This window comes from Montipora capricornis, chromosome 7 (assembly GCF_036669925.1).
Source record: "Montipora capricornis isolate CH-2021 chromosome 7, ASM3666992v2, whole genome shotgun sequence".
In the NCBI taxonomy this organism is placed as follows: domain Eukaryota; kingdom Metazoa; phylum Cnidaria; class Anthozoa; order Scleractinia; family Acroporidae; genus Montipora; species Montipora capricornis.
This window is the reverse complement of record NC_090889.1, coordinates 45,933,481-45,950,980: the sequence shown is the minus strand read 5'-3', so window position 1 is coordinate 45,950,980 and position 17,500 is coordinate 45,933,481. Positions and strand designations below refer to the sequence as shown.

Sequence of the window (17,500 nt, the reverse complement as noted above, 5' to 3'; positions counted from 1 at the left end):
CTCCGTAGAACAGAAGTGACAAAAGAGAGGCGATTTTGATTTAAGAAATTTGAGAATTTAAATATGTCTGTTAATTTGATAATAAGATACTCAAACAGTTTTCGTTCTCTTTTCATTAAGAAAATTAAGAAAAGAAAGAGGCGACAAGTGGTCCGCAAAACAACCATCAATTGTTGTAATTCAAGAAGATGCAGACCTACAAAATCTTTCACTCACTCACTCACTCACTCACTCACTCACTCAGACAGCCCGATGACAATATGGTAGTGCACTATCACAAAAAAACTAGTGTCCAGGTTAGCACGATCCCACAGCTGACTGTGTCCCTCTAACAAATGTAAACTGGTTATCCTCTTGTAGCAAAACTGCTCCGACCAATGTTAGACCAAAAATCCAGGGATTTTGAATATATTTTTATCGCAATCTTAATTGAAAGATAATGTTTCGAACTCTTCTTGCCTATTTTATTCCTCTTCAAAAAGTACGTTAAAAGTGCTCGAAAAAAATGGCTATTTTTTTTTTTATAGATTCCCTGTTTCGTCAAGCTGAATTTGTTTTTAGGGACATAAAAGGAGAAATAAGCGATAAGTCGGATGAATATGGGAGATTTCATTTCACCTTGCATTTAGCATAACGTTTTGCTCTCTGTTGTGCTGGCTGTTACTCTGCGAGCAGAGTCTCTTTCAATCTTCCTAGATAAGTCGGGAAGAGAAAAGTAGACTCTGCCAGCCGGCTCCACATTTCGTTTGAGCATGGGTTAAAACTTCAAACGTATTCGGGAGTCAGTCATGCGTGACTAGTAACCGCAAAAACCACAAAACCAAAACAAACAGTAAGTATATTTTTGAACAACTCTTGCAAACACACGGCAACCAAGGAATCATTTCCTTCAAAACTCAAGATATTTCAAGTTTTTAAATTGCCATTTTCATTGTTTACTGAAAAAATTAATAGGTTTCTCAATTCTAGATGACGCTTGGTGATTGATCATGCGCACATGGTTTGACAAGTCGAAACTGGACTGACTCATCCATTTCTTTGGATGAGCGGCAAATCAAAGAAAGCCGAGCCGGCTGGCAGAGTCTACTTTCCTCTTCCCGACTTATCTAGGAAGATCGAAGCAGACTCTGCTCGCAGAGTAGCTGGCTGTCTTTTGCCAGTAGCATGTATTCGTTCTGTGTCTTTGAATAAAGGTATAGCATTAGCCTTGTAGATGGGAAATGGTCTTGCTACGCTCGCCAAAGGAAAGGAAAGGAAAGAAACTTTATTGAAGTGTCTAGTCGTTCTAGCGCTGAAGCACTCATTGGGGCATCGTAAATTGAAGTTAACAATTAACACACAAATCAAGTCAAATGTTGGTTTTTGAGGAGATGGGAAACCGGAGTACCCGGAGAAAACCTCTGGGTGCAGAGTAGAGAACCAACAAACTCAACCCACTTATGACGCCGAGTCTGAGAATCGAACCCGGGCCACATTGTGGGGAAGGCGAGTGCTCTCACCACTGCGCCATCCCTGCACCCCAACATAAATGCATTAGCTTACCGAATTTTCAGGGTACATTTAACTGGCATGTATGCAGTGAGTGGTTTGCCAGGATTATCCTTGAAATTGCACATACAAGAGAGAGAGAGAGAACTAAGCCTTGTTTGAAGAAGTAAATAAATAATTTGTCATGATTTGAACATTATAGGCACTGGATTTGTTTATAAATTTGCTGATATCGCAAAAAAAGTTTGGCCAGCAAGAAAAATATTTTTGTTTCTCCGTTAAATTTAGACATTCCTCATGTGGCTGGGGTGGATCCAGGATTTTTCTTAGGAGGGGGGTGCACAACTAAGGAATAGGCGTACAAGGAAAGGTTACGTGTATACAAACGTTTCTTTTTCCCACCCTGGTCAGGGTTTTTCTCTGTCCTTGTGGGGGGGGGCCCAATATAGGGCTAACGCTCACATGGTTCATATGGGATTGAAAACTAGCACTTCACATTACTTCTCTATTCAGTTAACTAAGGATAGGCGTAGCTGACTGTTGAGGGGGGGGGGGGTGGGGGGGGGCAGAATACCAGTTGCATTAAAAGCCGCAGTTCATCACAGAAATGGGGGGAGGCGGCGCACCCCCCTGAACCCTACCCCTAGATCTGCACCTGTGTTGGGATACCAAAAATCACAGAAATCGGTAATGACGTTTGGGCCACCTTAAGTCACCAAAACTCACCTCCCGCAATAATCGAAACGGAGTTCTTTTAGTGAAAGAAGGATCACTGCATTAGTAATGCGAACACTTCCTATCGTCCAGTTACATTGCAGCTTATTGTAGTCTGATTTCTGAAGGTGGATTGTTCCAAAGGACTGGTTAAAATTACCACCACAACCTTATAAAGCAAAATATAATGCAAAGGGACTTAAAAATTGCCTTCTTAAATTCATATTCATTTTTTAGCAGAGCTTGTAAAGAAATCGGTTTTTGTCATAGAGACAAGTCAGAAAGCCATTCAAAAGCAGTTTTTTAATTTACCTCGCTTAGATTTATCTTGCTTGATGACCTTGATAAACTTTTGCGTGCACTTTAATACTTCAATCGATTTGCACGTCCTTAACCCAAGGCTTTTCTTTCGTTCGTGTGCGAGGGTAATTCAGTTTTTTCCAAGAGGTAAGAACAGCGCCAAAATTGATTGGAAAAACACAGATTGCAAACATGTTTGCCATAGAGACTTCAGGTGACATGACCATGCAATTGACACACCAAAATGTTCCCCGAAAATATTTATGAAACTCTTGAAACAAAGTTTTACCACCAAAGCTGAATGCTTCGTTTATGCTCCCACCCCACCTCTAGGCTAAATGAGGGATTCCCTAAGGACCCATTGCTAACCTTTAAAATTTATAAAGAAAAGGAGAAACATACCCAAAACTCGTATCGAATTTCTTCTTACTTGATTTCTTCTTTCCCCGAAAATACATTGGCTGGACAAATGATTTTGTTTGACCTTGACAAGCCAAGGTCAACGGCTCAACTTGTCCAGTATACCCGACACTATTTGTCAACACTCACCGACTGTGAATGAGATCCACGGCGACCGAGGTCCCTCACCCACTGAAGTGAAAGCAGAAACCGCTATTTGGTACTTGCTTCCTCCATTCAAACCACGCAGCACCATCTGGAACACGTTTGGGTTGTTAATGGTAACGTTTTTTGCATGATCCCCATAGTAGTAATAGTAGTAGTAAATCATAATTTCTGTAGTGGACTGTGTAGCCTTGTATCTGGCCATTCGTATACTGTGGCTTGACCGCATCCCAAAGTACCAGAATCTCATTTGGTTGGAAGTTCCTTACCCGCACATTTGTAGGTGCCCGACTAGGAGCTGAAAGAAGCAATATGTAAGGATGTTTTGATTATTTGTTTTTGTTTTCGTTATGGCATAGATTTATTGATTGATTGATTGATTGATTGATTGATTGATTGACTGATTGTTGTCGTTGTTAAGTTTGGAATCCATTACCGTTGCCCAATCGATTGGGCGAGTGAGGGAGCAATATTTCCGAGGGATTCTGCCTCATTATTGCATGTTTTTGTTGTTATCATTGTATTGGGTAATGTCATATAGTTTTTGTTTGTTCGTTAATTGCTGGTTTTGTTGGTGGATGAGAAAGTTGTTTGTTCTGTGAGTTTTGATTCCATTACAAGTGCCCTACCCTACTGGAGTTACGCGAAAAAAAAAAGGGAGGCAAGCTTGTATACCATGAGTGTCACCCTGGCCTCAACATTGCATCCTAAGCTTTGCTCTTCAATCTTCCTTGATGCAAATTTACAACCATGAATGCCTAGGGCACACTCTCTTCTATCCTAGTTAGAAGGAGTCAATTTAGAGCAACAGTGATTCTCTAATTTTCTGAATCCCGCACGACGTCACAAAACAATTTTTTATGTTTATATTCCATGTCAATACGAAATATTTTTAGAGTCAACTTGGCGAATTTTCGGAGCTTGTAAAAAGTAAGTTTAGCACAAAACATAAACTTTAGATTTTGTTGCCACGCCGGTCCTCACCTTCTTGTCCAGCTCCGTGATGGTTTGGATTTTAGTGGAATAAGAACCCCAATGACAGTCTCGACGCCTACCGTGGGAAAAACGCAAGTACCTTACCTGGAATGGTACATACACTCGGTTTGGCTTTACACAGCTGTTTACAAAATAATATTCGAATCGTATACAAAGACCAGAACTTTTAAACAAAACAGATATATGTTGTGGTTTCCTTTTCCCTCCATGTGAACATCACCATAAAGTGGTGAAATCGATACATTGCGAGGAAAAGCTTCCACTAGCACGGCCGCTGACGATGAAGTAATGTTGTGAAACTAACAGTTGCCATGATAATAGGTCAATGTCTGTCAGAAAAAAAATAGGTAATTACTTAAAGAAGTATCTCAAATATAAAGCGAGCAAGATCAATTATTGCGAGAAAAAACAACTATCTAGGAATTCTTGAAACAAAGTTTCCCTGGTCCCTTACCATGTAAAATCTAATAGCTTCATTTATGTTGGCGCTACTCTTTAGAATAAATGATAGATATATAGATTGGTTTGATACCTATCACGGGATCTTCAAGTCCAAGATACCAGACTGAAAAGCCTTTTGAATAGCGATATGTGTTCGTATATTGAAGTGCCAACTCTGATTGGTCGCCGTGAACAACAATAGAAAAAAGGCTCTATGTACCCGCCAAATAAGGTGTCATTATTGTACTGGGTTTTCTTCTCCAGTCGCCACGCGAAGCCAGTTGTTTGATCTGGGTAGAAGAAAAAAGTTATCACGGTTATATAGGTAGGTTAAAGTCTGCATTTCAAACCCTTGTACAAGAACCGTACGCAATAAGACAACTTCGTATATAGAAATAGTAATCACATTTCTTTCAAGACTACTTTCAAGATCACCCGAAGAACAACGCAAGAGTTCAATGTTAAGTAGTAGGATCCAGTTTTCCACACACTCGCCCTCGTTGATTCGTGACATTAACCAATCAAAGTTCAAAATTAAGAAAATCTCATGACAAACAAACTTATTACAAAAATAGTCGTACACATCACTTTAGAAAGTTTCTTAGCTAGAATTTGCAAAAACTGCTAGGACATCTTCGTCTCTCACAACTGTGATAGGAACAGCGTTATCCGGTTCAGTATTCAGCTTCACTTCCAGAGTCCTCTGCAGTGGGTGTCTCCATTCTGACGAGGGCAAGTTGCCGGACTTAACTTTCCCCACTGCACTTCGAACTTCGCCATCAGGACCAGGAAGTAAGCGTTAAACCTCTCCAATCGCCACAGCTGTCTTGGGATCGTCGTCTCATGTATGCACACAACATCTCCCACTTGAACCTTATGGAGTGAGCTAACTCTCTTAGAACAACGATGTTGTTCTCTAAGTTGTGTGAGATACTCTGCTCGCCAGCGGTTCCAGAAATGATCGAGGATGCGCTGTAAGAACCTTGCTCTCCTTGAAAGCGCTTGCTGGGTATGTCCATCATCAATGGAATAGTTCTTTGATGTCATTGACAAAATTCCTTGGCCTATGACTAGGTGAGATGGCGTCAGGGGTTCCTCGAACTCATCATAAGGGTACGTCAACGGAGGTGAATTCAAGACTGCTTCCACTTCTACAAGGGTTGTAGACCGTTCGTCATAATTCAATCGGGCATTGCGTAGACACTTTTTAAACTTAAATTGACAGACTTCAAAAGACGTTCAAAGAAACCACCCCACCAAGGGGCTGCTTAAACATTGAACCTCCATTTTTTACTCTCACGCTGGCAATAGGCCTGCACCCTTGCGTCCTTGAAGGTCTTTACATTGTCACTGACAATCAAGGTTGGGATTCCCCTTTTTCCCTTAAATCGAGTGAGGGCCTTTACAAAACTTTCCGCTGTCAGACTTGGCACAAGTTTAAGATGAACAGATCGGATTGTAGCGCATGTGAATAAGGCTATGTAATTATTGTTCACTCCTCCCCCTTTAAGTCCACTCCAACACGGGAGAACGCAAACTCGTCACTTAACAGGAACCCGGGAAGCGGTGGGGAATAAGGAACTGCATAACTTCTACCTTCTGTCTTCTTACAAAGAGACTGGTAGATTATCTTCATACAGCTTGCTCGTCGCTGTGAGAATACTTCTCTTTGTTATAGTGCAAGCATTGTTTGTTTCCATTGGAGAGGCCAAGTTCAGCGAGAACATGTCACTTTCAGTGTCCCATCCAATTCCAAGTACTTTACACCTCACACTGCAGGGGTTACCTTTCGCCCTGAACTGACAACTTGAGAAGGTCTGATCTTCGTCTTGAATCTTACATTCTTCAACAGGCTTGGTTGAAACTTCAGCTTCCAGAGGAGACTCTTTCATGTTGTTCAATTCTTTTGTGAACTAGTGTAGAATTAATCACCCACTTTCGCATATTAAAGCCTCCACTCTTGAAAGATGATTTCAGATTCTTGAACATCCACTGGATAAATCACTATCCATTGGGTAGCGCAATTGGTTTCGCTATTACTTATCCACTGGATACAGTGTTATCCGGCAGATAGCGCTATCCATCGTTTGAACAACTGGGGCCAGATCATCAGAGTCTTCATTTAAAAAATCGTCCACATACAGGCTCTTCAACACACTCTCAACAAATTCTCCAGGAATACCAGTGGAGGTTAGATGATGACCAATAGTTGCATTCAACAAGAAGAGACTTGAGGAAATGCCAAAGGCGACTTATGCAAATCTGTAAACTTGGAGAATTTGGTGTTTGCTACCGATATCATCGACCCACAGGAAGCGAAGATAGTCAAGGTCCCTTGGGTCAACTGAAATGTTCACAAAGGCTTTCTCTGTTTCTTGAGATGGCCACTTTATGAACGCGGAACCTCAAAAGGATGTCGTAAATGAGGGAAGACAGTGGTGGGCCAGCATAAAGACAATCATTAAGACTGGGTGTGGTACTCTGTGCTTTAGCGCTGGCATCATAAACCACGCGCAGCTTTGTGGTTTCCCGGTATCAACACGAATCACTTCATGATGGGGGATGTAATGCACGTTGCCAACACCATAAGTAGTTCCTTGATTTACAGGTTCAATGATCCCTTGTTTCAGCTGTTCTCGGATGACATCATTATACTGCCTGGACACATCAGGCTTAACACTCAGACACCTTAATTGTGACATCCACCTCGATTTGCTCAAAGCAAAATTATCAGGAAGGAGGTCATGATCCTCCCTGAATGGTAGTCCCACTTGATATCTTGCTTCCACAAATTCAACTTCATTAACAAACTTGTCATCCAGAGTGGCATTGAGGGATTCACAGTCCCAGAATTTTCTCAGTTCTGATGCAAGATCATCATGATTAATTACCCTCGATTGAACCTTCAAAACAGTGTTGGCATGGACATTATCACACATGACCTTAGTGGTTCCAGAGAGGACAAATCCTAGCTTTGTGACCAGAGCAACTGGTTCCCATAGTGCACCCCTCACTATAGTACCTTCTACCAAGGACAAATAGTAGTCAGCCCCAACGAGAATACTGCATGACTGCTAGCACTCCACGAGCAGCTCTGTCAGGCAATAGCAGGTTACGGAGATGTTGATAGCTAGACTGAGTCAGTTCAGTGGACTGTTGGGTCAAGGGGCCACAGATCACTGGTACTACATACGCTTGAATGTACACAGTTTCATCGCATAACGTTTTGATGCCAACTTGAACAATCTCACAGGTACGTAGTCTGGCATCTGATTCTCCGAAGGTTTTGATCAGCAGGGAATTTCTAACAACAACGGGTAGCTGCAATTTTTTGTTAACAGTCTGAGTCACGTAAGATCGCTGACTGCATGAATCGAAAACAAGACGCACATCTAGTGGACTACTGTCATTGTCTGGACGTACGACCTCAGCAGTTAGAGTTTCCAACAGCACGGACCCTCTGTACTGATCCTATACAAACTGGTATAGACATTACGAACATTCTCAACTTGCTCTGGTCCACTCACAGTGTGTTCAAAAGTATCACACACAGCAACATGGTGGGGTCCTTGAGATTTGAAACATTTCACAGGACTTTTACAGTTACCGGTACGTGACAAATACCCAGATTTGAGACAAAGACAACATCTGCCTTTCTTCCTCAAAACTTGCTTTCTAGACTCAGCACTTACGACCACATTACATTTAGAGCTCTGATGATTTTGATCGCAAAGCGAGCACCACACACGAGAAAACGGTCTTTTCTTAGCACTTTCAGAGTACAAAGCAGACGTAGAATGAAGCAACTCACCTCTCTGAAACGAGTTTGACGGTCTGGCGTCCCTAGGGTTCACAAGACATTGTTCTCTCAGCTGCAATTCCTTGTGAAATTCACTCACGGTTTCTTTCGAATCCCGTGATTCCGATTCCAAATTTCGTGAGATTGCAATTCTAAATTCTTCCGATAATTTCTGCATGATAATCGGTGTTTAAAACAACCATACATTTCAGAAGAGATCTCCATACTTTCTAATCCACGAACATGTGACTCAACTCTGTCGTACAAACTTCGAAGCCACTTAACTTCGCTTATAGATGCAACCTTGAGAATTTTTGTGAGCGCCTCCATGTGGCTCGAGATCACAACCTGTCGGTTTCCGAATCTTCGTTTGAGTAATTCTACTGCCTTTTTCGTAATTAGCGCTTGTCAGGGGTAGGCCAGCGAAATCGCTTTGGACGGTGCCTGTTAGAAGCGACTTCTAGACAGTTGAATTTATCCACTCCAGACAGGTTTGAATTCTCATGAACTGCTGACTCGAAAGATTCCCAAAAGGGATACCACTCGATGGGTTTCCGTGAAATTTCTTCATCGCGAGCTTGGGAAGCTTTTCGTGCGAGTGAACTGTCTGTAGGTGACCTTGAGCAGTTCCCGAGCTTTCCAAAGTACTCGATTACTGATATTTTCCTTGTGATTCCTGCGCTGCCAGTGCAGATTCTAAATCCACCATACACTCTTGAATAACACATATTAGCTCACAGCTCTCAGAAACATCAGAATCGAGCTTTGAGACATCCTCCAGCAGCTCAACAATGTCACGATCCAAAACTTGAAGCTCCGAACACTTTGTTTGAAGAGAGGTACAAAGAAGTTTCAGTTTTTTCGTTTCGATGGGAATCCCTCCAGATATTAAATATTTTACTTCAGCGATTGTTTTTCGCACAAAATGTCGGTGACTGTCGCAAAATTTTATCAGATTCTATAATTTCTTCTTCTCGGCCATACCTTGATTCCCACCAGCCATTAAAAACAAATAGCGTGCACCAAGAATTCAAAGGTGATTAATTCAAGATTTTCTTACTTTCCGAGCGGAATCCGTCCCGGGTCTCGGCACCAAATGTACAAGAACCGTACTTCGTATATAGAAATAAGAAATCACGTTTCTTTCAAGACTACTTTCAAGATCACATCGAAGAACAACGCAACAGTTCAATGTTCAGTTCGTTGGGGGGTCAAAATGTGCCAGCACTTGATGTAGTCGGATCCAGTTTCCCACAAACCTATTGGCCATCAGGTCAGCAGGTATCTCCGGTTACTACATGTAGCATGAAGGGATTAGGAGTAATTCTATTCCTTCCTGGAAGAATATGCTGTAGGTACTCACAGAAAAAAATGTCTTCTCAACCACGTAACACAATTACCCCAGGCCAGGGCTCGAACACGAACCGCTAGATCCGGAGTCCAGCTAGCTAAACATTAGGCTACTACATCATGGTTAAAGGGTCTTGCAAAGTCTTGCTTAAAAATCGCCCAGAATCCTGCCTCAAAACTCAAAATTTCCTTTAAGGTGTTGTTTAAAACAGATCTTTTCTTTCGCCCCTACTTATCGAGGATTAATTTTTAATTGATTTTGAGGACACACCCTATAGACCGATCGCGAGTAGAGGCGAGGTTTCTACTCCTGCGGTAACATTATTGTTCTTTCAGTAGATAGCGCTTACAGCTGTTCATACCATATGCATGCCAAAGCAATTGTTAAACTTGATTGTTATAATAAGATAAATCTCACCTGCAATAAGGGCCATCGCCGACTCGAAAGGAATTAAAGTTTATCCATATCGCTTTGACAGTGCTCCCGCCAAGTTGCGGCTCAATAGTCCAGCGGCAGTAATGCAACCCGCGAAAGGAACATGGGTAATTAGGGCTGTATAGAGTACCGTTTTTCGCGGTTAACGTACGTTGTGGTTCACAGGCTGAAAAAAAAAATTTCAACGTTTCGGCTTCTATTTTATAAAGGTGGACACACCGATATTCAAGAGCAACCGTTTTCAACAGGCAATTTTTACTTCTGTGTGAAAACGAGTCTTAATGCGAAACCATTCATATGAAAATGTGTTCCGCCTAGAGGTCCATTTTTATATCAAACTCAGTTTCATATAAAAGGTTTTGGACGAGGACTCGTTTTGAAACAGGCGCAAGGTAACTCGGAAATGGCCTATTAGTTTGAGCCCTGAATTTTTTTCATTATGCTCAATCCCTGCACTTCCTCTCATGAGGACAATAGTAGTTTCAAATAACACTATCCCCCAAACGACCAACCTATTTGTACACCGAACGTTAAGGTCAGTCTAGCCTGAGTATTAAGGCTTTTCGAAGGCATGATGTGAGGGAGAGGGAAAAACAAAACGAAAACTGATACTAATACTGATATAAGTTTGGTTCGTAATTGGTTTCCCATTTCTTGGGCTAGCGCTCTCAAGGAAATTCATGCATTCTAGCACTTAAAACTACCTTACCATATGTAATCAGTTTTATGAACTCCAGTGCAGTTAAACCAAACAAATCACGAAGCCTACGAATAGCCACTTACTGGTGAACGTGTTTGCCCCATAATACGGTCCAATTCCTTTAGAGGTAAACCCAGCGACCCGAATGTAGTACTGTTTTCCTGGCAGGAGCCCAGTTAAGAGGTAACTTCTGGTCGATGCACTGACGTCGACCTGAGCGGAGAAATTTGGGATTCCATAGCACGAAGTTCTGTACTTAATGTTATAACCAAGAAGTTTGCCATTGTGATATTTTTCGGGAATTGGATGTATTGATATGTTGATGCTGTCACCTCCAGGATAATTGTTGTTAACGGATACATAAGGACTTCTACTGGGTACTACGATGAAGAAACAGAGAAAGAAAACACAATAACGTAAAATAAAAATAAAAAAATCACGTTTTATAGTGGAAGAGTAGGGCATGGAAGTAGTGGAAGAGTGGAAGTGGAAGAGTAGGGCATAGAGTTCCCGGTGTTGTGGTCTGATCTATGGATATAGGGGTTAGGTGTCAATAGGGACGAAAATTTCTGTTCCTCTCTCCTGCCACTCCATGAATTGTGGCGAATTAAAGTAAAGTAAAAGTAAAGGAAGCGAAAAGGGTATTTTAATATTTTTGGTATAGCTTTTTTAAAGCAAATTTAATTCAAACTACCACGGGGGAAATAAACGGGACTAGCGTACTGGATTGTTTGTGCACAACTGAGCAATTTCTTATTAATTAGCATTACAACGTGGTACGAGTACAAAATGCTATTGCGTGTGCGAATTTGGATTCCATGCAATTAGGTTATAAAGACTTAAGGGAATGACTTCTCTTCACATCATCATATATCTGTAAAATGATTGATTATCCCTTACGTTGGGTAATACTGACAAATAGCATAACTGATGTAAGAGATGTTTAACGAAAATTTTTTTTTTTTTTGGTCTTTTTTGCTTTCTCTTGGTGAATGTTTAACCTGAATTAGCAATGCATGGCTGGGGCATTTCTTTAGAGGGTGCAACAAATTAGTATTACTGGTGCCCTACCAGCGAATTAACTATGACATGTTTTTTTCGGATCCGTCACTCACAAGCAGAGGAAGCAGTTGAGTTCTATCTTCACTTTTCTCACACCTCTGACCTCTACCCTGATCATATTCTTTTGCTTATTAGATATTAGACTTTTTGTCCTCTCCTCTACTGGGTAGGGTCTTAATAACAAAAGTATGTGTATTTTTGATTGGATCGAAATTGCTTTTAAGGCGGTTATGTGGCTAGCCACATAGACAAAGTTTATCAAATCAGAAGCTTGTTTCTATTTCGTCAATTTCAGCAAACAAAGCAAGCCCAAGCAATAATGTTCATTGTTGTGATATTGCTATTGCAGAGAGACAGCATGAACGTACTTTTGAATGACTGCATACAACAAGTCGTTGGGTATATTTGTTTGCATCGCGTGTTTCATCTAACTTTACTTTTCACACTCACCACCTTCCTCGGTAAAAAGCAATACTTCTGAACTCCTGTGTGGTTGTCCTAGTACATCCACTACAACAGCGAAGAGACGATACTCAGTGCCTCCTTCAAGTCCGCTTAATGTTATAGACGTAACGTTTGGAAAAACAATGTCCCCTGCTATCTCTTTACCATCAGTAGTTTCTACTATTGCAACATAAGCCCGAACCTGATTTCCAAGCCTGACATCGGTTAGGTTTGGCCATTGAAAGGTAATACTGGATTCTGAAGCATTAACGACGGTAACATTCCATCCATCCACCAGTGGCGCTGTAAATAATGTTGGAAAGTCATTGTAATAAAAATTATCTCCGTTACGAGGTTTAGTAGATAATAGTTTTCTACGCGTTAAGCTATGCATGTTTTGCATAAATTTATGTCTTTGTTCATACAAATTCTCATGCTATTATTTAGCATTGTTATAAAACTATATAACAGCAGTGATGCTTTCACTTTGTCACTCTAGCTCCAAGTAATCCAGGCAGTTTACTTTATTTTGCTGTTCAAGATGGCTAACGAAGAAGCAGGGACTTCTTTCGACGGCGATTGGGCGGTCTCCAAAGCTGTTGCTCGTGCAATGTCAGCTATAACGGACTCAATTTACATTGTTATCGATACCCGTCTCCAATCGTATAAGCAGGATAACTCACAGACGGTTAAAGCAGCGGTTTGGCGCGCGAAGCACGATTACTACGAATTTAAAAGTAGAGGGAACAAACAGCAATACGAACACGAAGAGGATGTCTTTGTTCACACAAATTCTCATGCTATTATTTAGCATTGTTATAAACATATATAAAAGCAGTTATGCTTTCAGTTTGTCACTTTAGCTCCCAGTAATCCAGGCAGTTTACTTTATTTTTTGTTTTCATTTTTATTTTCATTAAATTTTTCATTCGTTGGCTTTCCGTTTACAGTGCTGGCAGTTTGGCCATTTGGCAAATAATTGCCCGAAGAATAAGTTATCTTCGTGTTGACTAGAGCGCGTTGACATTGCAAGTTTAATTGAGGGTCTATGTGGAGATTCTGATTTTGTTTATACAAAGCTCAATGAAGATAGGGCTTAATTTTCTTGTGGCGGAGAAAGGTTTAATCAGCGAAGTAAATTCCCCGTCGCATTGCGTCAACCCTTTGTCAGTAGTAGACGGAAAGAAACTACGCTTAGTTCTTGATCTGCGTGATGTCAACAGATATTTAGTCAAATGTAATTTTCGTTATGAAGATCTTCGAGAATTAAAAGCAGTATCGTACGTTCTGCAATCACATTCCGGAAATTGGCAAATCAATCAGTCAAGATTTTCGTCGATAATCAGGGCGCATCTCGTATCCTAACGATTGGAAGCCCAAAGCCTCACTTGCAGGAAGTATTGTTAGAGGTTTTGAACTCTGTTTCCGATTCGGAATTTCTATTGAGGCGCATTAGCTACTCCGTGAGAAGAATCTTCGTGCTGACCTTCTAAGTAGGTTCATAGACAAGAATGACTGGCGTTTGAACCCCCGCGTATTCAGTATGATTGATAAGAAATGGGGGCCCCATTCCGTTGATCGATTTTCCTCGCACCTTAACAACCAATTTCCTAAATTAAACTCGAAGTTCTTCTCGCCCAGTTGTTTCGGAGTCGACGCCTTAGCGCAGAACTGGAGTACAGACAACAACTGGCTGTGTCCCCCAGTCCATCTTTGTCCACCATCTCTAAGAAAGCTGGCTAGCCCCAAAGCCGTTGGTACTCTGGTAGAGCCGGAATATGGCCCTCAGTATCGTTTTGGCCTCTCTTGCACAGCACTCCAGCCAGATTCGCCCCATTTATCCTTGTCGTCTTCAGAATTCAGAATTGCCTACTCGGACAGCCTTCCTATTTGGTCAGTTGTTCAATACATTTCAGCTCCATTGTTAAACGTTAAGAGCCTTTTGGCTACGCCTGTGCGTGGCAAGTCTTCGTCATTGGTAGACCATCTTCGACCATCCTTTCCTTTTTAGACAAGTGCCTATTTCGGCCAATTCCTGTTTATTGTTCAGGTTTTAATTGCGTTATCAGCTCCATTGTAGTGCGTGAGAGCCGTTTAACAACGCCTATTTGGCGAGGTGCTCCCTCTTTAGTTCTAGCAAGAGGTGTAATTTCGACCAGCCTGCCTATATGGTGAGGTGTTAAGTAATTAGCTTTCAAGAAATCAGTAGTACATATTTTACTGCCTTCCTTTTGATTTTATCGACAGATATTAGGTCAGTCGGTATCTGAAGAGAAGCCTTGAGCTTGGGGGACGCTGGTCTGTACAGTCAAGTTCCGCTGTTATTAGAGTTGGTCCTGTCAGCCAACGCCCCAGGCACCATTGTCAGATACACCAGTGGATGGAATCGCTGGCGCAGTCGGTCAAATCCAGGGTTGGTACAACGTATTCCTCATGTGCCCGCAGAGCCGCTGCATGTCGCCCTCTATATTTTAGAACTAACCAACACAGCTCTCCGGAACGGTCACGGGAGTGCAGTCATCGACACGGCTGTATATAGCATTAGATGGGGTAACAAATTAGCTGGTTTAGCCTCTCCATTGGACCACCCTATTGTTACTTCCGCAGCTGAGGGAGCGAGAAGGAGGTTGGCGAGAGACCCGTTCAGCCAAAGGAGCCAATAAGCGAGCATATGGTACTTAAAATAGCAGAACGTTATAATACGCCTTCGGCTTCGTTACTAACGCTACGTTTTCTTTTCATTTTCCTCATTGAGTATTTCGGCTTGTTTAGAATGAATGAAATACTCGGGATACGACCATGTGACATTCAGATTAGCGATTCACATTTGTCAATTTTCATTAGCGGTTGTAAGAATGACCAGCATCGCGACTGTCACACCAGTATACTTCTAGCTAGATCCGGTAAAATTACTTGTCCTGTACGGAAAAGATTATGTCATTGTTGCTGTCGACCCACAAGAGTCAATTGGCTCCGATCGTTTGTAGAGTTGTTAAGTGTAAGAAACAGGAGCGATTTCATGAATATGCAGGTATTTGTTATTCTACCGCTCTATACAACATGAGAAAATTCGTGGCTCCATTAGTAAAGGGTGTTAAGGAGTTTGCCACTCACAGTATGAAAGGTGGTGGCGCTAGCAACGCAGGCTTCAAATCAGCTGATCCAGAACTCAAGGACAGGCACGCTGGTTGGAAGAACCCAAACACTAAGCTCAGATATCAGAAACGATCTACCGAGGAATTAATCGAGATCACAACGTGTATGAGAGGTTAATTTGAGTTTCATTGTCTATTAGTGTCAATTTCCAGCTCAACGGGGGAGCGAGAGTTGTTTCTTGGCCCCGTCCAGATTTCCTCCATCTTCTCCATGCTGCGATATATGGGCTTTTTTTCTGGCCTCCCTGATGCACTTCCAATTGTTAATAGGCACGGTGTTTAGCATCGTGTTATGGTATATCGTTATCTAGTTTCTACGTTATTATTCATAAAGATCCTTTTTTCCTTGCTTGTTTCATACGACACTTTATTTTATATTTATATAATTGTATATAGACCAACTCAAAACAATACTGGGGAAAACACTACAGGTATTCGATACTTCAAACTGCCATTTGTGGGTGACGTCTCTACCGTCACACGCAAAAAAACTGAAACACTTTTTGGACGTTTATTGCAAAGATATAGACATCAGAATTCTTTTCTTTTCTTCTTTCAAAATCAAGAATTTTATCAGTATCAAAGATCCTATTCCAGATGTATTAAAATCTATGGTTGTGTATGAATTTACTTGTGCGAGTTGTAACTCCCGTTACAATGGCGAGACATCACGCCACTTTGCAACCAGTGTAAAAGAGCATCTCTCGACTGACAAAATTCTCATATTTTCAAACACCTGAACGGTTCACCTAGTTGTAACCGCAAGTGTTCGGTTGACTGTTTCAAGATTGTAGATTCAGCCAAAACTAGACTTTGTCTTAAGCTCAAAGAAGCGATCTAAATCAGCCGCTTAAAGCCAGGACTAAATGCGCAATTACAACACAACAATAATTTTTGCTTCTTGTGACTCGATGATGTAATCAACACTAGTGCACGAAAACAGTGAAAAGGAAACAACATATTACACTGATGATAGCATGAGTCATGCCGAAACATGTCTTTAAAAAGTTGTATCGCGAGCTTGAAATTTCTGTTTATATAATTGTAGTATTTCAAACCAAGTGATTGCAGTCGCCTCTAGATTATGGCATTGCTTGGATACTGGAGCAGGCCAAGTTCTCCAGAATATACATTCTGTCGTCATTGCTTCAGTTCAGCGTAGAACGTAACTATAAAACATATGCCATTTATAGCTTATCAAGGGCGCGCAGTGGAACTGATTGTTTACAGCAAACTAATAAACAAGAATAGTAATAGTTTTGGTAGGCGCTGCTAAAACTTTCCATGGATTCAATTCAGCAATACGCGGCCATTTTGAATTCTATTGTTTCAAATAGCTATTATGGGATGCTCAGGCGGAAAATTAGTATGTATTTGCCCCCTAAGCATCCCATAATAGCTTTTTGAAACAATAGAATTCAAAATGGGCGCCGTACGGCCAAAAAGGTCCATTCATAAACAGTTCCTTGAGACATAATCGCATTTACGGCAGTAATTTCCAATCCCAAACCGTATGAGGGTGTGGGTACGCCCAAAAGGAAAGTGCAACCAGCAAGCCAAACACGCCGGGGGATCGAACGCCGCCTCCACAAGAATTAAGGCAACGCGACGGAGACGGGACAAACAAAAAAACTGCACCCTGGAGACGCCTCGTCTGACTTACACTCCAGAATAACAATCCACACTAGACAAACAGAACGGAAACAAGACAAACCGAATTCCTTACCTTTGTAAATACTGCCATTAAGGATGGCATATCGGGCAGTAAAGGTATTATACTTGCTGTACGCTCTAACTTCGACAGAAATGTTCAGGATTGAAGTACTGAGAAAGGCCCTATCACGAAGGCCACAGTAACTGTACAAAAGATTCTTACCATAGCCGTCCTTAACGACTATCCTGAAACTGAAAAAAGGAACAATTAACTAAAATGGATATTGAAAGAATTTCCACTTGATTACGTTAAAGGATTTCACCTATTTAAATAGCGTTTTACGTTCGCAGAATGTGCGAGTAGGGCAAGTTGTACTGAATTCATCTCAATCGTCTTC

General features: G+C 41.4%; 1 protein-coding gene across 1 annotated transcript in view; it reads right to left on the bottom strand.

Annotated features, from left to right (window-relative positions):
- Nucleotides 1-7,548: 7,548 nt before the first annotated feature.
- The window catches only part of LOC138056094 (receptor-type tyrosine-protein phosphatase F-like), a 32,603-nt gene continuing 22,651 nt past the window's right edge, over nucleotides 7,549-17,500 (bottom strand). Inside the window, exons 7-12 of the mRNA XM_068901932.1 lie at nucleotides 17,176-17,354; nucleotides 12,301-12,597; nucleotides 10,872-11,168; nucleotides 10,071-10,254; nucleotides 8,843-9,016; nucleotides 7,549-7,867 (exon numbers count right to left, since the gene is read on the bottom strand). Coding sequence (XP_068758033.1) covers nucleotides 7,549-7,867; nucleotides 8,843-9,016; nucleotides 10,071-10,254; nucleotides 10,872-11,168; nucleotides 12,301-12,597; nucleotides 17,176-17,354 — 1,450 coding nt within the window. The remainder of the gene's footprint in view (nucleotides 7,868-8,842; nucleotides 9,017-10,070; nucleotides 10,255-10,871; nucleotides 11,169-12,300; nucleotides 12,598-17,175; nucleotides 17,355-17,500) is intronic.